Source organism: Capra hircus, chromosome 4, assembly GCF_001704415.2.
Source record: "Capra hircus breed San Clemente chromosome 4, ASM170441v1, whole genome shotgun sequence".
Taxonomy (NCBI): domain Eukaryota; kingdom Metazoa; phylum Chordata; class Mammalia; order Artiodactyla; family Bovidae; genus Capra; species Capra hircus.
Window position 1 is genome coordinate 110,005,521 of NC_030811.1, and position 19,083 is coordinate 110,024,603.

The 19,083-nt window shown below is 40.1% G+C and overlaps 1 protein-coding gene across 2 annotated transcripts in view; it reads right to left on the minus strand.

Annotated features, from left to right (window-relative positions):
- Positions 1-18,839, minus strand: part of VPS50 (VPS50, EARP/GARPII complex subunit) — a 139,815-nt gene extending 120,976 nt beyond the window's left edge. For both annotated transcript variants that reach the window (XM_018047422.1, XM_005678922.2), the window contains exons 1-2: positions 18,711-18,839; positions 8,958-9,026 (exon numbers count right to left, since the gene is read on the minus strand). In XM_018047422.1, coding sequence (XP_017902911.1) covers positions 8,958-9,026; positions 18,711-18,743 — 102 coding nt within the window. In that variant the 5' untranslated portion in view covers positions 18,744-18,839. The remainder of the gene's footprint in view (positions 1-8,957; positions 9,027-18,710) is intronic.

A 19,083-nucleotide genomic window follows, 5' to 3' on the forward strand; every position in this document is an offset into this window, starting at 1 on the left:
AAAGCTCCATTATCTCTTATTTCCCAGTCAAGTCACATATTCCAATTTTAGAACTTTTTAAATTAAAGTCCCACTATGTAAAAATCCTCTGTGCTAGGTCATAAGGAAACAAAGATGAGTAAAATACAGCTCTTTGCTCAAATAGCTGCTGAAGTAATAGATGAATAAATGATGATGCGAGGCAGAACAAAAAGGAAATACAAACAAAATGAAGGGCATTAAAGGATTGTGAGCTGCCATCTCAAGGAAGTAGTGGCATTTACAGAACATGAGAAAAGGTAAAATTTCAAATATTAGAGATTGGGGGAATAAGGGTAAAAAAGTAAAGCGAAGCAGAAGTAAAAGCAGTGGAGTGGAAAAGCATACAACAGGTTAAGTAACAGCAGATGACTTCCTGCAGGGCAGAAAAATGTCATGGGGGAGAGACTACGTGGACACCAAAAGCCAAGAAAATGGAACAGCTGTGCTGCTGTTAAAATTCAACACGCTGTTATATCAACTAGGACCATATTCTTCCTTTACTAAAAATATCTTAACACATTACCATGGTGCCAGATGCTATACCCAAAAACAAGCATAAACATTCAACATTTTCTTAACATAATACACCAAGCAGGAATATTTTGGGAAAGTGGTAGATAACGAAGAAGTCACTCAGTGTTTTAGAGGCTGTCTTTTCCAGCAGTCCTAGTACACCATAAGGTTGTATATAATATATACTACCTAGCCTATTCTTCTATTCTGATCGTCTCTGGGATAAAGCTACATGAACATATTAATACATATAAAAATGCATATTGCAAATGTAACTTTTTGAAAAAGAAAGAAAATCAGAATAGAAATTTAAGTCAACATCTTTGATCTTAGCCAAGCCATGTTTCCTCTCAACATTACAACAAAAGGTTATATGAGAACTGGGGATTCAAGTCTATAAAACAATTGGAGCCCTCAAGTGTAAAGGTGTTATAAAACATTTCCAATACATCTATGGTTTCCAAAGAAACCAGGCTATAGTTTTACAAAACTATTTCCCACTTAAGAGTTCACCTCTTAAGGGGATGTATTCAAGTCCGGGAGCGAAAAAAAAAACTACAAATTTTATACTGAATCACTACTTTCAAATTATCCAAAATACCACACTAATTAAAAATATCAACCCAGGCTCAAGCTTTCAATCCTATTCACTTTCACAAGTGTAAAAAGTTAGTTATGACAGCTTAACAGTTCTCCTTAACATTATTCGGTTCAATATTCTCTTTGAAAAGTAATTTAATTTTTAAACCCACAGAACAGCCTGGAAACTTATCATCTTCGGTAGTAGGTTTTTATTCAAATAAAAAGGTGAATGCAAAAATCTTCATTTCACAGGTCAGCTTTCAAAATCCTGCAGAAAAATGTAAAGTAGAATAAAAAAAGAAATGCAAACCAACTTCCATTTCTGTACATAGTTTATCAGACCATAGTTCACATTATATACCAGAATAAATACAGAATGCAGTGTATGGGCACAAGTGAGGGAATAAAGAAAGTCTGCTCTTACACAGCATGAATTTAGGTCTGCCAGGACAAAAGGTTTATTTGTCTGCTTGCATTTTTCAGGAGTCAACAACAACAACAAAAAGCTATTCTGTTATAGTAAATACTAAAAACAGAAATCATCTTACTAAAGTTAACACCACATTAGAGTTCTGAGGACAAAACATGATTATCAAAAACTAAACAGAGCTTAAAGGAAGAACAAAAACACAGGGTTTTCAATATGCAATCAGTATTATAAAAATCATAAATCACTGAAAATTTCTGTTTACAAATGAAATAGGATTCAAGATCACAAAGACCCTAAAACTATACATCTACCAATGTAAGTTTATAATGAATTGACAGATGTCTGATTACACTGGGGAAATGGCATATTTTCTTAAAATTATTATTAGAACAACAATAATCTATCAAAGCAGCCAGTTCATCACCTTCTGTGTGTTAAATAAAACAGCTTTTCAAGCCAACTGTTTTTCTTCAGGCTGTCAGTGCCATCTAGTGGAATATTATTAGCGCTACAATTTGAAAGGTTTTAACAATGTGATTTATAGATTTTTATAAAAAGGTTATTATTAAAGTGGCATTATTTTAATTATTTCCTCAAAATAACCCAAATATATACATATTTGTCTTTAAAGAAGGATATATTGAAGAAAAACTGATTTTATTCATAGAAATGCACTGAATTATTAACATGTAATAAAAATCACAAAACGATCAAGCAAAACTTTCATATTTGATACTCTGCCAAATATTTTTACTTGCTTCTCTTATTCAATAGCTATGCTATTTTATCCCAAATTTATTCCTATGATAAAGAAAACATTAACGGTAACTGCTTTGGAGGGAGGCATCAAATATACATCTATTTTTAAAAGCTATCTTTAAAAATTTCTCAACCTCAGCTATTTGCCACATGCCTGCCGAGCTAAAGCTGACGACCAGACACATAAACTGAAGCACACAGAGAAAAGTCCAGTGTCTAAGCCTTAAGTTAGGGCTTCTGGTTTTAGTTTTCAAACACCTGATCAGACCCTCTCTTTGAAAGAATTTCTTTTAAATTGAGATTTCTATCTATTCTGAGAAAAGAAATCATAGCACCTTCAATCCCAGTGTCTAATGACCTCAGTCTTTCCAATTCCTTCACCTTCGACAGCCAATAAAATCCTCAGTCCTTAATCCTGTTTCTTAAATGTCTCTCAAATTTTAACTTTTCTTCATTTCCTAAACCTCATATTATCTTTTTAATCAGTATCCTGGCGCAGGACTGCCACTCAAAACTCTATCTGTACACTAGTTATCCTTCAAAAACAAATTCATCACTAACTCTAGAAGACCCAGCACCCATGTCTACCTACCCCCATCGTCTCCTAGCTATGCTACCACTATGCATACCTTACTATAGACCTCTACTATATCCTTCCACTTTGTCTATTTTTGCTTGCCTCTTTTACTCAGGTTGAGGTACGAACAGAGTCTTGTACCTCTTTGCATCTTCATAACTTAGTAACTGCCTGGGTCAATGAATCATTGCCAAAAGCACAATAAATCATTGCCAGATCTTTTATGATCTGCTAGAAAGAGTGGTTAAAAATCCCAAAGCATCTAAAGCCAAGAGAAGCAGAATTTCATTAATGGTTAAAAAGAACACAGATAAACATTGTTACCCATGAGTGCCTAAGAAAAATCCTAGATAATTTTGCAGATCCACAGCCATAGTCCCTCTTGGAACCGCCTGCAGAAGACACCTTGCCGGGAGCCAGCATGGGGAATCCCGCCCGTGGCAAAGGTCATGAGGAAGAGGCCTGACAAATGCAAAGGTGGGATCAGGCCTCAGGGGTTCCCCTGGATTTTCTCGAGCATCTACCCCCAAAACCAGAGTCTGCCTGCTTTACTGTGTTATGCTTTCCACCTACTCTTCTGACATTAACAGGGGGCTGTCCCCCTACCACCTTTTTCTGGAAAAAGTTAATTTAGAGCTTTTAGATAGTAAGTCTCCTGGGCATAATAAGAGTGTTTCAATCCAAAAACCTCTCTGATAGCTTTCTAGCCTGCCTGACAGGTTTATCTGGACTCTTACCAGCTACGCATGTGACTGTTTACAGCCTCCCAGCGAGAGGCACAGGAAGCTTAAAACATCCTAGGAATGTAGGGGCTTCCGAGGAGCCAAAATCATTAGAATAGGCCTGATTAAGGGTTTCATTGTTGAGCCAATACTTGCTGCCAAGTTTTCATATCTTTTACTTGTTGATATAGTTGGTATATAGAAAAAACAGGTAGTAGCCCTGGCATTAGCAACATTAGATCTTTGAGTTAAATACTTTCTTTCTTATAACCCACTGCACCTTTGTTCTACAGGAATGTAACTTTATTTAGTACTTTGAGGGTGATGCAGATTAAAGAAAAAACACTTCAAGGGAAAATGAGTTTTCTGGTTGATAGACATTTATCTAGGAAGACAGCCATAAAAATGTTAAGAGGCCTCTTGGCCACAAGATAATGTAATCACCTGAGATCTTTTGTATACGCGAAGCTATGCAAAAGGAAAGCCTGGTCTCAATAAGGGTGAGGACTGCTGCCCCTGCATAACCCTGCATATTCCATTATTTCTCTATGTACAACTTGGAGTATATAAGCTACCTTTGAAAATAAAGTGGGTGTTGCACTGATGCTTGGCTCCCCAATGTCGTTCTTTTCTTATTCTCCCTTTTCAGGCTAAATTCCCATCTGGAGCATAGAGGCTCGCCGTGTCTACTTATTTGCCTGGGCTTCTAAGACCCAAGCGAGAGGGAGCCCAAGGTGGGGCACCCTCCGCTATTCAAGAGGGCACCTGCGGCCTACAGAGACGGTGCAAGCCCCTTGTCTTGGGGCTTTATTGGCTTTCTATGTAAACCAAGGAATATAGCCTCTTTTTCTCCTCTATTTTCTCCTCTACACTATTCTTTCCCAATCTCTCTTTATTATCTCTAATTAAATAATTCTTTCCTAATCGCCAACTCCATCCCCACTTCGAACTCCCTGGATCCACCGGGCTGGACCCCGGCAACACCTGTCTTAAATGAAACATAATCCTAAATTGAAAGTTTTTAACCCAATCACTAAACCTAAAACAGTCTCCTAATCAAAAGTGTTAATACTAATTCTGTCTATATCAGACAGCAATATACTCATCTTTTAAAAAAAACTGCTCAGTTTATTCTTTTGATTGTATTTTTATGTCATCTCTCCTAAAAATATTACAATAGAGATACTAAAAAACAGTGCTAAAAGGGCTCTAGTTGAATCACATTTTCACAGATGAGGAAGCTGAGGTATAAAGCTATTAAAATGACTTCCCTTTAGTAATAAGCTAAACGTTTAAGTCAATACTTGAACCACCTCTCCCGGGTCTTAATCCAGCACTTTCCTCATGTCTTGGTAAAGTTCTGAAAATAAAGCTCTGTAATTAGGGTCATTTTAGGAGTCTTTTCATGGATACTAAGAAGTCAGTCAATCCATTTCTCTTACTTCACAGAGGTATTCTAAAAGCTAGCATACACTCTACCCCAAATCCCAGAATGTTATAAAGTAGAAATGCCACCGAGTAGGTAGGTACTCAATAAATATTTGTGGAATAAAATAGGCATACAAACAAAAATATTTTCTTATATTTAGACAAATATATTTTCAGGTTTTGACAGAAACCGATTTCTTTTGGCTCCACACCCTGTATTTTTCTTTAATGAGAAAAATCAAAGGCATAGCTAAACCAACCGTGCAAGAGTAAACGCAGCAGAATCCTATTTGTATTAATGAGTCAGTAAGATCAAGGCCTGAAAAAAAATGAAACTAACCTCATCCCCAAAAAATCCTTATTGCTGAGGCAGTATTTCAGTAAAAATTCATAAATAATATTAGTATTAGTTCTCTTTTTCAGGTTTATGACCTATAACTATTATGGAGACACTATGGGAAGTTTACCTAAAGCCTAGATGTAGATTTATAAAGTTCAGGTATTTTTAAGCCATGATTCAGCAAATACTTTCAAATGGTCCTAATAAGTTCTGTAACTACTAAACACATGGCTATTACAATTATTACATACTATAATAAATTTTGGTCTTAATTCTTCAGAATTCTTATAACCAATTAAATTATCTAAAAATCTTTCACATGATTCAAACAGTATACATTTCCTTAAATGAATATTCAGTCAATAAATACAGTATAGGTTAATTTCTTATAGCCTTACCTCTGCACCAAAAAAATCCCATTAATTTGAAAAAAACAGTATCCATTTCCCAAAAATAAAATTTTAGATCAACACTAACTCTCTATTCTACTTTTTTCCCCACAAAAATTGTCAAGAAAACTACCAAATTTTTATCTACAAGTTTCTGTGGTCCCCCTTTCTTTCTCCGCATTGCACGCGCAGCTCGGCCACTGGTTCCCAAACATGGCTCCTCACCGCAATCGGCTGGGGATCTTTAAACACTAAGGATGTCTAGCTCCATCACCCACGCAGTAATTAGAATGGGGTACCTCAGTGGTAAAGAATCTGCCAGCAACGCAGGAGAGGTTTGATCCCTGGGTTGGGAAGATCCCCTGGAGAAGGAAATCGCATCCCCTTCCAGTATTCTTGCCTGGAGAATCCCACGGACAGAGGAGACTGGCAGGCTATAGTCCATGGAGTCACAAAAAGTCAGACATGACAAAGTGAAAAGTGAAGCCGAGCAGTCGTGTCCAACTCTTTGCGACCCCATGGACTGCAGCCCACCAGGCTCCTCTGTCCGTGGGATTCTCCAGGCAAGAATACTGGGGTGGGTTGCCATTTCCTTCTCCAAGGGATCTTTCCAACCCAGGGATCGAACCCAGGTCTCCTGCATTGCAGGCAGACGCTTTAACCTCTGAGCCACCAGGGAAGCCCCTACTGAGCAACTAAACAACAACAATGGCCTGGGCACTAGCAATTCTAATGTGCAAAATCTGGGCGCCACTGATCCTTGGCTCTGAAGTACTTAAGCTATGATTTTTTTAATCTACCTCAAAGTTTTCCTTTCCTATGGCAAGTTCTGAAAAGAATCCTTTTTTCTTTTTTACCTTCCATAATATTTTCTCCACCCAAATCCCAAATTTCCAGTATATGGATTATTACTGTCTTGCATCTCCTCTAAAGATTGGGTACAATGTCATCTTGTCTATAAAATACAGAAACTGTACCAGATGATTTCTAAGGGTTCTTCCACTAAGAATTTATACAGCACTCAAAAGAAAAAAAAATCAATAGTACTTTCTAGATTATCAAGCTCACTTGGCACCCTTCTTCAGTTCTCCTTAACTACCCTCCTTTTTCTGCATTGAACCATATGAAATCAGCCAATATTAAACCATTTCTAACCTAAAACACAGCCATTTCATATGCTCCATCTTAATAACCCCTCCTGCTTTCCCTTTATACATAACATACCCAAGCTAAACTTTCTTTCTTGAAAACCCCAGTGAAATCTCAGTTCCCTGTTATAACTTAGAAAGACACAATGACAAGAACAGGCAAAAGAAATGGGTGCAGTCCTGAAGATAAAAGGTGCTTTCCTCTTTTTAATGTTCTACCCATACTTGAGTAAGGGAGAGCTATTAATGTGTAAAAGTTTCTCTAGGCTAAAGGCTAGATTAAAGCAGAGATACTACAGTCTACCTAAACTGTCTTCTTAGTACGTGTCTATCAGACTGTTGCACCAGGCTGAATCATCACTTGAACCATTTACACCTGATGACCTGTGATTTCAGACTGTTCTCCCAGAGCCCACCATCTCAAAAGTACACACTGCCAAACATATATATGCATCTATTCTGTTTCAAATTCTTTTTCCATCTAGGTTATTACAGAATTTTTTTTTTTTTTAGGCGGCGATGGCGGCGGGAGGGCGGGGAGCGACGTGCGCGCTCCCGCGTGCCCAGCGGGCTCGAGCCGGCCCCAGTCGCGGCCCCGCGCACGCGCGCGCACTCCTTGCTCAGCCACCTGTTACAGAATATTGAGTAGAGTTCCCTGCGCACTGATCAACTATACTCCAATGTAAAACTTCTAAAGACTCTTAAAATAAAATTTTAATAAAAAAGTATACACTGCTGATCACTGATCAGGAGAGAGGTGGGAGTCAGTAAGAAGACTGTATAATAAGATTATTATAAATTCACTACCTACCGCTACTGGAAAGACATCATGAGCAACACAGAAAGCTCTATGCATTACTGTATTTTATTTTTTAAAGGGGCTCACTCATCAGTTTCACTGTGGTTCTGAAATATCTAATGCCATCTAATTCAAGGCATGTTCATAATGCCTGATACACTTTTTTTTTAAGTCAAAGAAATAGAAAATGATCTGTCAGTTAGGATTAACGGTTCTCTCTCAATTCCCAATTTTATCACATCCAATAGTCTTTTATAACACTATGTATAATGATTCAAAATGCCTCTATAAGGCTTCTGTCTGAGCCATTTCAAGCAAAAGGGTTGGTTAGAATTTCATCATATTTGGATCTGACCTAATATAAAAAAGCTAAGCAGCAAATACAAAATTCACTTTAGGGGGTAAGGTGCCTCAAAGAGGTGGGAAATCCTCCTCCTAAGCAGCTGACACGGAGGTGTGATAAGGGGCCCTGTGACGGCCAATCAAGAGAAACAAGCCCTTGTACTAAGCTGCCAGGCACAGAAAACAAACAGAAGTTTCAGATATGATCCCCAAATTGAAAATCACAAGAGCAGACATTCAAAACTGGCTTTGATCTGTGACGGAGCTACTACACACGGAGGCAGCTCCAAGCAGCAGGGCCCCAGAATGAGGCACAGCAGGGACTGACTTATTTAACAATGGCTAATATTTCTCCTAGGCGGGAGCCAGCTAGCTTTCAAATAACACCTATTAAATTTGTAGATGGCCAAGTTCACATGAATATCAGGGGATTAAAATCCAAGATATCTACAATTTAGTATAAGCTATGCTTTAGCTACTTATTCAAATATCTCTGCTTCATCACGAAAACATAATTTACTATGATTTGGAGCTCAGTGTTACAGCATAAAAAGTAAATAATTTCATTTTATTTATCTGAATTACAGCAGACGAATCAATATGTTTCATTTAAATATATATATACATATATATATCACTGCTTTGGGGCAAAGAATTTGATGCAGTAATCAACTCTAAATTTATCAATTTCGCATTTTCTGCTTCACAATAATGAATCATACTGCATCCCAATGAGCATGAGAGCAAAACAAGCCCCAAGCCTACTGCATTATAAAACTTTACCCAGCTCATCACAACAACCATATGCCTGTGGGAGGGAAAAGCTTCTGTGAATCAATTAGTATCCGAAGGCAATAATATTTTCTTCAGGAAGCAAAAAGTCACGCTCACTCATGTAGATCAATACCTTTCCAGGGACCCGGAGACTCTCAATGGCACCAAGATCACTGAGGCTCTCTGGAGGACTTTTCAGACCCTTCAAAAAAAAAGACAAAAAGAGAGAATTTCAACTGTGCTGCAGAACTGTAACATGAGAGGAAATACTTACTTGCTTGTTTGTCTTGTTATATTACCACCAAGTTTATTGATTTTGATGTGCAGATATGTGTGATTTGTTTATCTCCTTCAACAGTTGCTTTTTAACATTTTATTGTATACAGAGAACTTCAGGAGGAGTCAAAAATAAGCTGCAAAGCCTTCCTCTTCTTTCACTGAGACCATCAGCTGAGAGCAAAAGACTTTCCATTCATCTTTCTCAACCCTAAGTTAGACTATACTTACCGAAATAAAAATCACCATTTTAAAAAGACATGTTCCTGTTGTACAATATATAGAATATGTTTCTAAAAACAGCTGTCACAATACATACAGTACTATTATTAAATCAAGGAAAGATGGACTTTTGGAAATTCAGGATAAAGTCACTATATTGGCAACTTAACACCTAATGGCTGAAGTTCAAGTTAACCATTATTCAAAAACAACCAAAAGAGAAGAAACGTGGGTGACAAAAAGCATTCCATAAAAGCACTCATCTATGAATCAGGACCAAATTCATTTGCCAAACTGGACCTTGGCAAAAAGGTCCAAGCATTATGACTGAGCTAACCGAAGATTTTTAAATAATGATAAATTTTTAAATGATAAAGGCTTAATTAATACATAAGTAACCCCTAGGATTTACCTTATCGTTCTCATCAATGTACCCAATTCATACCACATAACTGAGAGTTAAATCTCACATCTCGCTGCTTTAGCTCTTTGGTGCTTTGTCTATTTCAGGTTTCCTCAGGGCTCAGTGGTCAACAATCTGCCTGCCAAGCTGGAGACCCCGGCTCGATCCCCGGGCCAGGAAGATCCCCTGGAGAAGGAAATGGCAACCCACTCCAGGATTCTTACCTGGAGCATCCCATGGACAGAGGAGCCTGGTGGGCTATGGTTCATGGATGACGTAGCAAAGAGTCGGACACGACTGCGTGACTATACAACAGCTTTCTGTATTCAGGGATTCTGATTCAAGAATTCAGGGATTCTGGAAGTCTCATTTGGGCACCAGGGAAAGTTATCAAGACAGAAAGAAGTGCGCAATTTAAATTTTCTTTAAAAGCCTCTTTTTAACATAGGCTAGTCAAAGCAGACCCCTAAAATCCCTGTGATAATAGTCTGGAAGCAAAATCAGCCGGTACATGAACTTAACGAGAGATTTATGCTGTTGAGTTTTTGTCCTTTAGCTCTCCTATACTGGCCTTCCGGTGTCCATAGTAACCAAAATATAGGGCACATTTATTTGAGACTTGGAGTGGAACTTACTCATCTTTAAATTATAGAGGTATATATTTTATCTTCCCTAATATAAAATACCACCAATGATAGCTATAATTTTTTTATGACAAGGTGCTCTGCTTCATCCCCAATCTTCCACTTTCCCCAGAAAATGCCCCCCTCCACCAGCCTTCTCTCCCTCTTCTCTCTCTCTCTCCATCCATACTCTCTCTCCCTCTCGTCCTCTCGCATCCTCCCCGTCTTCCTCTCCCCACACCCTACTCGCTCTCTCATTCCACCCCACCAAACCAACACCCCACTTTCAGAGCTCCTCTATGAAATTTTCCTAAATCCTGTGTTTCAAAGAAACACTATTTCTCAGCATTGCCTACGGACCAGCTCCATCACCTAGGAAGTTTTTTCCTAAGTCTCACCACAGATCTAATAAATAGGTATTTCTGGATTAGGACAAGGAATTGCATTTTAACAAGCAACCCAGGTGACTGCTATCATTTCTAATGTTTTGGAAACCCTGCTAAACATTTCCCAACACCTCTGCCAAAGTAGCAAAGTTTTAAATAGTAAACATACCTCTCTCTCTGGACCCAAGAGAAGGGAAAGACCAAGTTCTGCTTGCCTCTCTAGCCTAGGGCTAGCACAATTCCAGGAACAGAGTAAACACCAAAGAGATTAGTAACTTATTTGGAGCCTTGGTTAGGCTCCAACCTCCAGCTAATTAAAACCCCGTTCCCATGAGAACATGAAACTGACTTTAAAATTAAGTTTCTAGGGAAATCTGCAGGAATAAGAAAAGCACATGGAAGCTTAAGGGCTTCCCAGATGGCGCAGTAGTAAAGAATCTGCCTGCCAATACAGGAGACGCAAGAGACATGGGTTCGATCCCTGGGTTGGGAAGATTCCCTTGGAGTAGGAAATGACAATCCACTCCAGTATTCTTGCTTGGAAAATTTCATGGACAGAGGAACCTGTGGGCCATAGGGTCGCAAAGAGTCAGCCACGACTGCGCATGCATGCACGCACTGAGGCTTAAAGTCTTACAATGAGTGAGAAAATTAAAGTGTGAAACTACTGGTGTGTGTGTGTGTGCTTTCTTCCTTGTCCCAGTTTCTCACCAACAGTCATCATAAGGGCATAGCACCAAAAGTGGTGGAGAGGGCAAGGCTGGATTACAGAATTACCCTTGGACTGCAAGCACATCAAACCAGTCCATCCTAAAGGAAGTCAACCCTGAATATCCATTGGAAGGACTGATGCTGAAGGTGAAGCTCCAATACTTTGGCCACGTGATGCGAACATCTGACTCACTGGAAAAAACCCTGATGCTGGAAAAGATGAAAAAACCCTGATGCAAAAGGAAAGGGGGTGACGGAGGATGAGATGGTTACAGAGGATCACTGACTCAATGGATATGAATTCGAGCAAACTCAGGGAGGGAGTGGCGGGAAGAGGACCCCCGCATGCTACAGTGCATGGGATTTCTAAGAGTCAGACCCGACTTAGCAACTGAACAGCAACAAAATATATCTTATATACACACATTTCTATGCACTCACATACACATACATAAGAGTAAAACTTTATAATTTGATTAAAAACCACACCAACCCTAAAATACCTTTTTAAAATACAATGTTCATGCCTTTTAAACAAACCATTTGTTTAACCAACCTAACAGAAATTCTTGGAAGGATATACCAGGTGTCATTTTCTCTTTCCCCAGAGTTACAAGGAAAGAATCCAATGTCTGAAACAAGCAAACAAGTGGTATATACCAGTATCCAGAAAAACACCTTGCCTCCAAGTTAGTTATCACACAATAATTTGCTACTAATATTAATACATGGCAACTTTCCACCAAATGTACAAAATAAAAGTAATAAAAACTGGAAACCCTATATCCATGTTAGGAAGCAAGGGACTCAAAGAATGGCTTCTGCCATCGTGAACGACGTGCCTATCATCATAGTCTAATGACAGTAACAATAACTCAGAGGCTCTTATAAGGGACAAAGGAGATAACATATATGAGAGGTCATAAACAGTGTCTGGTACATGATAAACACCCTTTAAATGTTGACGATTATTCTGAACATCACAGAGAAATGCTTTCATCTCATCAAGACAGAAACCAAGAGTTAGATAAATTCCTCAAAGCACAATGTCTGACACTCATCCGTATTTTAGGATTATAGATCTGATTAGCAATTTTATAAATTTCTATTAACAAACATGAAGTCATCATTTTTATTTTATCTTCACCTCTTTAAAGCAGGAAGTCATGGTTATAACTACGCTGCTGCTGTTGTTCAGTTGCTAAGTCACGTCCGACTTTTTGTGACCCCATGGACTGCAGCATGCCAGACTCCTCTGTCCTCCACTATCTCCCGGAGTTTACGCAGGATCATGTCCACTGAGTTGGTGATGCTATCTAACCATCTTATCCCCTGCCGCCCTCCTCTCCTTTTTGCCTTTCCCAGCATCAGGGTCTTTTCCAATGAGTCGGCTCTTCACATCAGGTGGCCAAAGTATTGGAGCTTCAGGTTCTATAACTATAGTGCTCTGCCTTTATTAAATTGAAACTTTCACTCTAATCATTAGCCATTGTTGGATTTTCTTTTGTACCTGGTTTTTGTTTTCATAATTTCCCTATACAAAATCCATCATACATAATACCTGCCTCTGCAACTTTCTTTGCCGAATCAGATTACACTTCAGATTTACTTCTGTTTCGTCTACGTGAATCTTCAACTTCCATCGATGAGACCAGCAACGTAAGTCCCAATGATCAAAAGGAGCGTGTAAGGCGGTTTGTGATTCCTTCTCTTTTCAAGCAAAAGTTTCGGCAAAATTCAGAGTGTTTCCACTCAGCCCTCGTGCCTCTCAAGCCCACCCGCATCGGGCACTCCTCCTCACCACCCTGCCGCAGCGCTGCTGTGGAGTCGCCGATGGCCTTACTGCTGCTCAGGGCAGAGGCGCGCTCCCATTCTCACCCTCCACGGCCCGTGAGCAGCATTTAACACAGCTCATCACTCCCCCTTCTTTTCGGTTCTTTCCTTGGACCTAACTGCTTGGGATGGGCTCTCTATCCAACAGATAAGTACTGAGCATCTGCTACAGGAGAGGCGCTCTTTAGGATGCTCCTGGGATGCAGGAGAACGCTTCCGGGGGGATGCTGCTCACCTCACTGCTCCTTCTCAATCTGCCTTCCTAAATCCCCGAGCTCAGAACACAGAGTCCTCAAAAGCTCCAACCGTGGACTCTTGTTTTATTTCTACACTTACGCCATTGGTGATCTTAGCCAGCATACATACCATACCCTCCTTATGCTCACGACTCCTGAATGTTTACCTGTACCCTGGATTTCGCCTCAAAAATTCAAGCTGAAAGAGCCAACTGCCTACTTTTTTCCTCCAAACAGCCAAGAGGCTTTCAAATGAACAAGTCTAAAAACTTGCTTCCTTCCTTCAATCTGTTCCTCCCTCGGTCTTACCCAGGTCAATTCAATTCTTCCAGTTGCTGGGCCCAAACCATTTGGAGTGCTTCTCTTTCTCTCACAGCCCAAATCTGATCTATTAAGAAATTCGTCACCTCCACCTTCACAATATACCCACGATCTGACCTTTCAGCACCTCCACTGCTAGCATCCTGAGGAAGGCCCACATCCTGTCTCACTTGGATTACTGTATTAGCATCCTTACTGGTCGCCCTGGCCTCACCATGAGTGAGAAGAGAAGTGGAGAAGATGAGATGGAGATGAGACTCTACGTGATCTGGCTTCCTGCCCTTGCCCTCTGACCTCATCTCCTACCATTTCCCTCGTCACTCACTTCCCTCCTCCCACACTGGGCTCTTGCTGCCCTTCAGAGATGTTCCTGCCTCAAGGCCTCTGCATCTCCTTTTCCTTCCACCCAGAAGGCTCCTTCCCAGACATCCTCAGAGCTCACTCCCTCACCCCTTCAGGTTTTACCTCAAATGTCACCTTCTCAGAGAGGCCTTCTCTGGCCACCATATCTAAACAGTACGTGCTGTGTGCGCTCAGCTGCTCAGTCGTGCCCGACTCTTTGCGACCCCATGGACTGTAGCCCACCAGGCTCCTCTGTCCATGGAATTTCCCAGGCAAGAATATTGGAGCAAGGTGCCATTCCCTCCCGCAGGGGATCTTCCAGACTCAGGGGTCAAACCTACGTCCCTCACCTCCTGCATTGGCAGGAGGGTTCTTTACCACTGAGCCACCTGGAAGGCCCCATCTGAAAGTTACAAATTGCCAACAACTCCCAGAACTCTCTATCCTCTATTCCTCTGAAATGTGTATCACCACGACTGCCTTCACACACGTCTGTTCTGTTACTGCTGCATTCCCCAGACTTAGAATGGTGCCTGGTACAGAGAGTTCGGTAAGCACGTGTTGAACAAACTGAAAGAACAGAGGCCAGCATCACGGAGAAAGCAGAACAAAGGAACTCATGTAAACAGAGAGAGCTAACAAAGGCTGCTCTACGCTCTCCTCCAAACCAAGATCCTTGGAGAGCTGAAATGCCAAAAAGTGTCAGAGACCTTAATTTCCTACCTCTTCACATTAACAGCAATATATTATCAGCATATTCTTTAGACCCTCCCAAAAGAAACATCTTTATTTGTATTTATTTGTAATACTGCTATATTTAACCTAACAATAAACAGTACAAATAAAATTCCCAATGCTAGGCAGCACCCTACTTTCATACCTCGTAGATTCATAAAAAGTGTATGAATCATGATTAAATATGAGGCTTCTCTGGTGGTTCAGACAGTAAAGAATCTGCCTGCAATGCAGGAGATCCAAGTTTGATCCCTGGGTCAGGAAGATCCCCTACTGAAAGGAATGGCAAACCACTCCAGTATTCTTGCCTGGAGAATCCCATGGACAAAGGAGCCTGGTGGGCTACAGTCCATGGAGTTGCAAAGCGTCAGACATGACTGAGCTAGCTGCACACACAAATATGTGGAAGTCAAGCCACAAACAAATATAATTAGGATGACCTTAAAAATCTGTGTGAAACTAATTTTACCTCACCTTCTATACAGTGCAGTTCCAACTTTTTGTATGTGGTCTTTAGCTTTTTTTTTTTCCTATCCCAACTAAGCACAGATTTTACCTGTTCAACCCGATAAACAGATGACTGAGGCTGAAGAGTTACCATTTTCAGAGCAATTTCACTACATTCAGGAGACATAAACTTATTATCACTGGTTATCTGGACTTTCGTATTTTTTCTTTCTCACTCACTCTTACAAAGTAGGGTTAGAAAACAAACCAACCAAAGTACAATGATGGCAATGTTGACTACGCTGAACCACCAGCAAGAAACAGGAGACGGCACCAAACTTAGCTGCTGCACCAAAGTCCAAATTCAGCATGCCAGAGGCAGTTTAGGGGCATTAGTGGTATAATGTACAGAAGTGTATATTGTTTTAAAAGTCAAATGGCTACCAAAGTCAGCCTGAAATCAACGACTGCTTGAATTTCTGCAACAGCCAGCTTCCAGTTTTCCCACTTTTCCACCATCCATGCAGTCACTGAGATAATCTCTGCGGTTATGCACTTCTTTGTTAGCCCCAGGAACTGTTAACTCCTTGATCTCTTTACTTTGATCATATCATATAAACACTGCTAGGAAAGCCCCATGTGATACATGCTATCATTCCTGTTAAAGATGTGAAAACAGATGTTCAAAAAAAGGTAACAATGGGGCAAGGATAACCTCTTCATTAAATAGAGCTGGGGAAACTGGACAGCTATGTGTAAAAGAATGAAATTAGAACACTTCCTAACACCACACACAAAGATAAACACAAAATGGATTAAAGACCTAAATGTAAGACCAGAAACTATAAGACTCTTAGAGGAAAACAGAGGCAGAACACTCAATGACATAAATCAAAGCAAGATCCTCTATGACCCTCCTCCTGAAGTAATGAAAATAAAAACAAAAATAAACAAGCTGGACCCAGTTAAATTCAAAGGCTTTTGCACAGCAAAAAAAAAACTATAAACAAGGTGAAAAGGCAACCCTCAGAATGGGACAAAATAATAGCAAATGAAACAACTGATAAAGGATTAATTTCCAAAATATACAAGCAGCTCGTACAACGCAATACCAGAAAAACAAAAACCCAATCAAAAAGTGGGGAAAAGACCTAAACAGACATTTCTCCAAAGGAGACATACATATGGCTAACAAACACATGAAAAGATGCTCAACATCGCTCATTATTAGAGAAATGCCAATCAGAACTACAATGAGGTATCACCACACACCAGTCAGAATGGCCATCATCAAAAGGTCTATAAATAATAAATGCTGGAGAGGGTGTGAAGAAAAGAGAACCCTCTCACACTGCTGGTGGGGATGTAAACTGATACAGCCACTACAGAAGAGAGTATGGAGATTCCTTAAAAAACTAGGAATAAAACCACCATATGACCCAGCAATTCCACTACTAAGCATTTACGCTGAGAAAACCAAAACTGAAAAAGACACATGTATCCCAATGTTCATTGCAGCACTGTTTACAATAGGTAGAACATGGAAGCAACCTAGATGTCCATTGAGAGATGAATGGATAAAGCAGCTGTGGTACATATATACAATGGGATATGACTCAGCCATAAAAAGGAACGCATTTGAGTCAGCTCTAATGAGGTGGGTGAACCTGGAGCCTATTATACAAGGAAGTAAGTCAGAAAGAGAAAGATAAATATCGTATACTAATACATATATGTGGAATCATCTGCAGGGCAGCAATGGAGATGCAGACAGAGAACAGGCCTGTGGGGGCGAGGCGAGATGTGTGCAGAGTAACAGGGACACTTACATTACCGTATGTGAAATAGACAGCCAATGGGAATTTGCTGTATGACTTAGGGAACTCAAACAGGGGCTCTGTATCAACCTAGAGGGGTGGGACGGGGCGGGAGATGGGAGAGAGGTTTAAGAGGGAGGAGACATATGTATACCTATGGCTGATTCATGTTGATGTTTGGCAGAAACCAACAAAATTCTGAAATCAATTATTCTTCAATTAAAAACTAAAATTTTTTTTTTAAGTAAAGTTGCTCAAGGTCACACAGCTACAGGATGGACCAGGATTCAAACCCATCCTCAAGAAAGAACTGTTATGAAGCATAAGACCAGGACTCAACAAATGTAAGGAACTGCCAAATTTTACTATCCACTTAATTATATATTTTATAATTCACAGAACTTTAAAACTTTATCTTCATGACAATAACAACATAATTTGACAGAGGAAAATAATCACACAGAATTTGTGTATTCTTCACCAGAGACCAACAATGTGTAATCTACCCAGATGTCTCTCAAATTCTAAACTATCAAATAAGAATTTAATTTGGAATTTATAGTCTTTTTTCTATGAACAACAAAAATATTCCCAAATGAAACTTTCACTAAATGCTTTGCCTTAACATTCTCCAAAGTTCTCAAGATGACACTGATTTAAAATTCTAACCTAAATTACCCTCTCTAATATAAAAATAATAAAGAATAATCAATTCTAGTAAAATATTAGAGCTGAAACAAATAAAGGTATCTAAAACCAAACCATAATCAATTAAGTACATAAAAGTAGATGTCTGCCATTTCTGATTTGAAAGAAGCTAACACGTTATTAGGATATCCCTCTAATTTATGACAGAAAACAGCCAAAGTTTTTATTCAAGATTTAACATTCTGGCAAAAAATAAAAGATCATTATTTTGCCATGACAATTACTTTTTTAAAGTATCATTTCACATACACTAACTTACTGATGACTCTCATAACAGAACTGTGAACAGAATGAACAAAAATAATTATTATTCTCACTTTCACATAAGAAAACTTATGCTACTAGATTTAGGGACTTGCCCAAAGTCATAAAGCTATCAATATCAATTCTGCCTTCAAATTACTGCTTTCCCCACCCACCCCCCACCCCACTCTTTCTAGTCATCTCTACTGCACAGACCTCACTTTCACCCAGACCACCCTCAGACAGTCAGGCAGCTTGAGATAAAGGGAACCCGGCAGTATAGCCAGGGCGATCACTGGGAAACTGGCAAAAGTGGGGGAGGGGGAGACAAAGATAGCCTCCGGCTCCCTCCTTGGCCTTATCTAGAGGAATGTTCTTGGGTCACCGGGTCCCACCTGAGCAAGGCTCCGAACCCCGCGGGTCAGGTGAGTTTTCCAGGGTGTGCCCGGAATTTATAATGCCCCTGACACCTGCCACCACCTATAACTTGGGTATCTGCTTGCCTGCGGCCCAGGGACAGAATATCTCGGCTCCTCTCCCAGCAGAGATGAAGGAGACCTTTGCTTCAGCCTCTGCAACTTACCTGCCGGGTCATAAGAGATTTGATTTTTTGCATGTCGAATTCGTGAGGCGGTATCCTGCAGCAGAGAACTAACAAATCACTCACAACCACCAAACTGCTGGCCCCGACACAGGGAAGCCATAGTGAGTGGTCACGTGGAACTGCCGATCTGGGTTTCCCTTCCTTTCCCCTAGCATGCTGGGAATTGTAGTCCTCCGGCTGCCGTCGCCCCTGCAATGGAGGCAAGAGAACGGTCCAGGTACTACATTTCCCGACAAGCAAAACAGCTAACGCTTCGGATAAGTGCACAAAACTTGTTGCCCTGAGAGACCGCGGCAGTCGCCGGTCTTTAGAGAGGTACTAGGTATTGAGGCGGCAAAAACTTAATTCTTAG